At 48.4% G+C, this 5,458-nt stretch overlaps 1 protein-coding gene across 1 annotated transcript; it reads right to left on the bottom strand.

The window, feature by feature from the left end:
- Window positions 1-2,087: 2,087 nt before the first annotated feature.
- SOCS1 (suppressor of cytokine signaling 1) lies at window positions 2,088-5,258 on the bottom strand. Its single transcript, XM_075515246.1, has 2 exons — window positions 4,997-5,258; window positions 2,088-3,016 (listed from the first exon to the last, which is right to left on the bottom strand). The coding sequence occupies exon 2, from the start codon at window positions 2,939-2,941 to the stop codon at window positions 2,318-2,320; it is 624 nt and encodes a 207-aa protein (XP_075371361.1). The 5' UTR covers window positions 2,942-3,016; window positions 4,997-5,258; the 3' UTR covers window positions 2,088-2,317.
- Window positions 5,259-5,458: the final 200 nt, after the last annotated feature.

Genomic DNA, 5,458 nt, shown 5'->3' with positions numbered 1-5,458 from the left:
TAAAGACAAAATGAAGGGATTTAGGCATTTCATGCAGGAGGGTATGGACCATTTCTGCTAAACTTACTCTAAAGCAATAAAAGGGAGAGAGAAAGTAGGTTTGTTTCTGCCAGCAAAATGAAATGGGCTCAATCCTTATGCTTTTCATTCCATGCCTCTCAGTGGGAAGCCCCTTACCATATATCTAGGTCTAGTTTTGATTGTTTTTATCAGGGGTAGTGGAGAACCTTCTAAGCTATATTGTGCTTGTTCTACCACTAATGCTGTCATGTGGACACTCGTTTATATAGCAAGGCAAGAGTCATTAGTTTGGAGCCTGAAGAGTTAAGATACTACAGTGTGGGGCTGGGAAAAGAATACAGCGAAAAGGATAACAATCTCTGCTGACAGCAAACCAGTTTGGCAGCCTTCACCCTATGAAGACTTTTTTTTTCCAATTTAACTTATCAAAGCTATTCACATTCAGGCAGTCGCTTTGCTCTGCTCTTGTATCTGCTGCATAGCACAGCATTCACTACTTTCCCGATTTATATCCTTGCAGCTGCTGTGGGAAAATGCATCATTCGGCAACTAATTCCAGCTTTAGAATTAGGCAGAAATGCTGTCTGCTAATCTTAGCCAGGGATGGCTGACAAGGCAATGGGAGACTGCTAGGCAGGACCGATCCAAAGAACATTTTTAGGGAAGCAGCACAGTAAAGGGTCACATGATACTGCCTGTATGTTCTTTCTTTTTCCCTTTTTCACAACGTCCAATGCACTGTGAGTGATCCTTAGTCACGTTGGAGGAGGGAACCTATGTATTCCAAAGAAACATCAATGATGTAAGAGCTGATTTTATAGAGTAAATGATACTAAACAAATTATTCAGTAAGGAACACTATATAACACATACTCAATGTTTCCTAAAAGTGGCTTTAGCTTTAAAAGGAATGTGAATTACAGTAGAGGGAGAGACCTTTTATCTTCCAAACTCTAAAGATGACTTCATTTACTGCTTGCAGTTACTGTAAGCACCACAGATCTGTGCTGATAGAATACATTTCTGTGAAAGACTCTGTGCCTTCTTTGAAGTGATTTGGTTCAGCTGGTTTTCTAAGTCAGCTTTTCATGGATTTCAGGAAGTGTTTGGGGGAGGGGAGAATCACTTTATCATAATGCAGGTGACATTTTGCCAAATTAGGCATCTTAAGTCATTCACAGTTACAGCTCTATGGGGCACTGATTTTGCATTCACACAGAAACCCAGTGGTGCCTTCACCAATTTCCTACAAGTGGTATTACAAAACAGTCTAATGTATTTTAACTTTCTCTGAATGCAGTTTAGCCACTAGAAATTACAGCTGCAAATCTATAGGCTTATGCTCTCTGGATCCTGTCATGGAGCTAAGTCATAGATTCTTTTAAAATACCAAGTCTGTGCTCTGCAGATCACCAGGAATTTAAGACAAGAAACACCTTTTTGAGGTCTAAAGATGCCTGCACCTTTGCCATTTTGTGTATGCCAATTTAAAGAGAGAACTAAGCTATCCTTCCCCCAGTGCATCATAATGATACAGTGTTCATGGCCTTTTAAAGTGCATGAGTGGCATTTCTGGACAGTTTTATTTTTCCCCACCGACGTTCATGTGGTTTGGTTATGTCAGACAGCAACCTCTTCTTGCGTAGAGCCTTGTAGCTTTTAATAGAAATAAGGCAAGCCAGAGTTGGCTCAGCCAAGGGTTCGATTCACTCTTTCAAAAACTATGCACCGCTGTAGTCTTAACACACTGTTCCTGCTCTCATGGATTTAGAAGAGAGCTAGATTCCTGGGCAGATTCATCCTGAGTACATGTTCTACTCGCATCTTTCTATTTTCGGCTTTTTGGGGCAGGAATCCCCTGTCTGCTGGACTAGCACTAAAACAGGCTAGTTCAGTAGGGCAAGGAGCAGGACCACGTGGAGACCTGTCTGCACTTAAACACTTAATTAGCAATTAAAGTTTGTCAGCAGGATAGGTACCAGAGCCTTTAAAACTAAAAACAGAGATGCTATTTTTTTTAAAAACTTTCACAATAAAGTTTATTATGTTAATATCATTAAAAATATTATAAAATAATAAAATAGTCTGCTTGGCAGAAAAATTATGCCGGGGTTTTAAAACCCCAGGTTTGTGCAAACAGTTTTTGTAAACATAAGAAGTCAAGTGTTCAAGTTCCATCCCAAAATACAGTAAATTGCTACAAAAATAAGTTTGCTCACTGTCAAACATGTTTGAAAACCCAGGAAGCTGGATTTCTTCACACATCTCTCACGCGTCTATACAGTTAATGCTGTACTTATATCTGAAATGGGAAGGATTTCAGATAGTCCTTTAAAACAGGATTGAGGGGGATCTGGTTTAAGTTCTCTCTTCCAAAAGTCTTCACAATGCTCTTCCGGCAGAGCTCCTGCAGGGGCTGCACGCGGACTTTGCGCAGGGGGGTAACCAGTACCTTCCTCGGGGAGCTTAGGTAATGTTCCAGCAGCTTAAAAAGACAGTCAAAAGTCTCTTTGCTGCCATCCAGGCTGAAACGCCCAGTCTGAAAGTTTATTCGGATGCTGGTGGGCCCAGTCGCAGTCTTAACACTGATGGCAAAGAAGCAATTCTTTTGTGTGCTGTCCCTGATGAGGAAGGTGCCCTCGGGCTCAGACTTCAGCTTCTCGTGGGCAGCATTGACAGTCAGAGGTCCCCAGTAGAAGCCACAGGCATCCAGCAGGCTGCTTGCTCGAGTGATGCTACTAAAATCCGCTTGTGACCGAAAGGTTCGGAAGTGTGTGTTGCTCTGTGCCTGCACAGTGCTGGGCCGGCCTGGGCCGTGGTAGCCTCGAGCCTGTGAACGATCCCGTGCTGGAGGGTCAAGTAGACATCTTGGGTCTGCTGCAACTGCATTATCTGCTGACACCTTGCTGTGCGCTACCATCCTACAGCCTAGACCAGCGGATGCGGTCTTCCATAGCGTCAGCGGCTACGGCAGGGCAGCTTTCCAGCAGCTATTCTGAAATGCCAGAGAGAGACACAATGTGAAATCCCCGGAGAAAAGCAGCTGCACTCTCTGAATGACCAAGTCTTCCATTCACATGCCTCCCACCCATTATAAAATAATAAAATATTCATTTGCCAATTTACACTGGGCAACCAACTGCTCGCTTTCTGACAAGATTAGCAGTCTATCACTATGGCAAAGTCCAAAGCGCCAAAAATATTAGCAGGGATCATTAACAGCTACAGCGGATAATGCAGTTTCCCTGCTATAAGCCCGCAGAAGTGTATCAGGACCTAGAGTGCGTCAAATGACAGGACCCTCTCAATGAGAAGTTACCTTGTGTACACTCCATCAGAATCTCAAGTTTTTAGAGAACAAAGCAACAAGGTTTTACAACCGAGTTACTAATTTCTCTGCACCTCCCTCTTTCCCTTCCCCAATCCCAACTGAGATGTCGGAACTCGGGCAACATCATGGTTTGGTGCATTGTGTGAAAAGAGAGAAAGTGGGTGAAGGAAATGTAAATCTGCAGCTGGGTATATCGCCAGATAACTGGGGAAGAGGGAGGTGAATAGGTGCCATTGTGCAACTGCAGCCTGTAACACTGCCAATTTACACAGTAATCCTAAAACTACCTTCCTCTCTCCTGTTAACCTGAGGCTCAGCCATAAAAGGCAATTTCCCATTCCGCCAACTTTCCCTTGGGACAGCAATGCTACAACCTCACTAGCTTACACAAATCAACCTCTATGAACCCTTAAAGCATTACTCCTCAGTCTCTCTCTCTCTTTTTTGTATTACATGCACTTTAAGTGGCCCAATCTAAATTGCTTCCTATTGATATATCTTTCAGCATGAGGGACTAAATTCATCCCTCGTGTTACTTCAAAGGAATTAGCAGTGCTGCACCAGGAATGAGTTTGGCCTGAAATGTCTACCTCTGACAGTGTGGTTCGATACATCTCCGCTGGCTGCCTTGACCTTACTGGCAAGCATAGATTTTAGGATTTATCCCTATAGTCAGATATAGATCTGCAGCAGCAGCTTGTTGAGAAACCTTGAAGTATTCTCAGAAATGAATCCCTCAGCCATCTTACGGTTCAGGGCAACATGCTAATGAGGATTTCAAAGAAAGTATGCAGCTGGATTCCTGTCTGTGCTAATTTAACAACTTGATGTTTGGTTTCATTTAGGTCATATTACCTCCCAAAACAGCAAAGAGGGCTGTAAAATCCTTATGCTGGCAAATAACTTAACAGGCTGAAAGTAGCATTGGGCTTTCTTTACACAGCAGAAGGAAACTGATGTCAGTTTTTCCAATTACTGGGCCAGGATTATCGCCCAGTATTTAAAGTTAACAAAAATTAGAGTTCAGTGCACGCTGTTGAGAAGTAACCACTAAGCCCGAGATCCAAAAATCGCAGGGCTCCTTAGCAGGAGCCGTCCATAGCCAAGAGGGAGTTTGCGGTGCCTTCCCAGAGGGCACAGAGCAAACACGGGGCACGCCAGTCCTCAGAGCCCAAAAGCCAGAGCTGGCGTCCGGCAGGAGGGTGCCTCGACTCCGCCGGAGCAGAACCTTCGGCGGGGGCCCGGCCCCGGCTGGTCCCGGCGGCGGCGCCCGTCTGGCCGCCGCGCTCCGGCGCGGGGGCTGCTCCGGTTCCTACCGCGTAGCGAAGGTGCGGGGTCCTTGGAGAAGAGCGGTGCCGTGCAAAAACCACTGGGTGTTCGCTTTATTGTTCTTCCCGCTGTTTTATACCAGGCACGAGAGCTCCGTCTTGAGCACGGCCATGGAGCCAAACAGGGAGGGAAAAAACCGAGACCCAAAAAGAAAAAAAAAAGGGCAGAAACCCCCAAAGCCACCGCGCTCTTGCACAAGAGGCAGGGCTCCCTGCCCGCGCCTCCGAAATCTGACCTCTTCTAACTGCGGCGCAGCGGCGCTTCGATGCACGTCGCGGCTCGCGAGGACCCCGCGAGAAAGAGACCCTCCCTTACCTTCGCCCGGGGCGCCGCGGGCGGGGGCCGTCCCCGGGGCGCGCAGCACACGCGCGGGCTGCGGACAGGGGCGCGCCGGAGCCGGCAGCGCGGCGGCTACTCCTGGCCCCGCCGGCCGGCTGAGCATCCTCCGCGCGGGGGCCCTGCCTGGCGCCGCAGCGAGCCGCGGCTCCCGCGGGGCGGGCGGGCGGGCGGCACCTCCAGCGCTCTGGGCCCGCTCATCGCCTCTGCTTTCTATTTAACGCGGCGGCGGCGCTTTTCTGCCCGGCGGCTCCTCCCCTGCCTTCTCCGAAAACACGTGGCCGCCGCTTCACTTTCGCTTTCCGAATGAGTCACGGCCGTGCCGTGCCGAGCCCTGCCCGCGGCGCCCGGGCTTCCCGCGGAGCGCGCCCGGAGCCGCAGCCGCCGGAGCGCCCGGGGGCCGCTCCCGGCGCGCCGAGCGCGCAGCCCCGCCGGTGCCGC

This window comes from Mycteria americana, chromosome 12, assembly GCF_035582795.1.
Source record: "Mycteria americana isolate JAX WOST 10 ecotype Jacksonville Zoo and Gardens chromosome 12, USCA_MyAme_1.0, whole genome shotgun sequence".
Classification (NCBI taxonomy): domain Eukaryota; kingdom Metazoa; phylum Chordata; class Aves; order Ciconiiformes; family Ciconiidae; genus Mycteria; species Mycteria americana.
This window is presented reverse-complemented; position numbering and strand designations above follow the sequence as displayed.

What these genes read in the sequence shown, in the direction of transcription:
- SOCS1 (XM_075515246.1), bottom strand. Translation starts at nt 2,941, where the DNA reads ATGGTAGCGCACAGCAAGGTGTCAGCAGATAATGCAGTTGCAGCAGAC.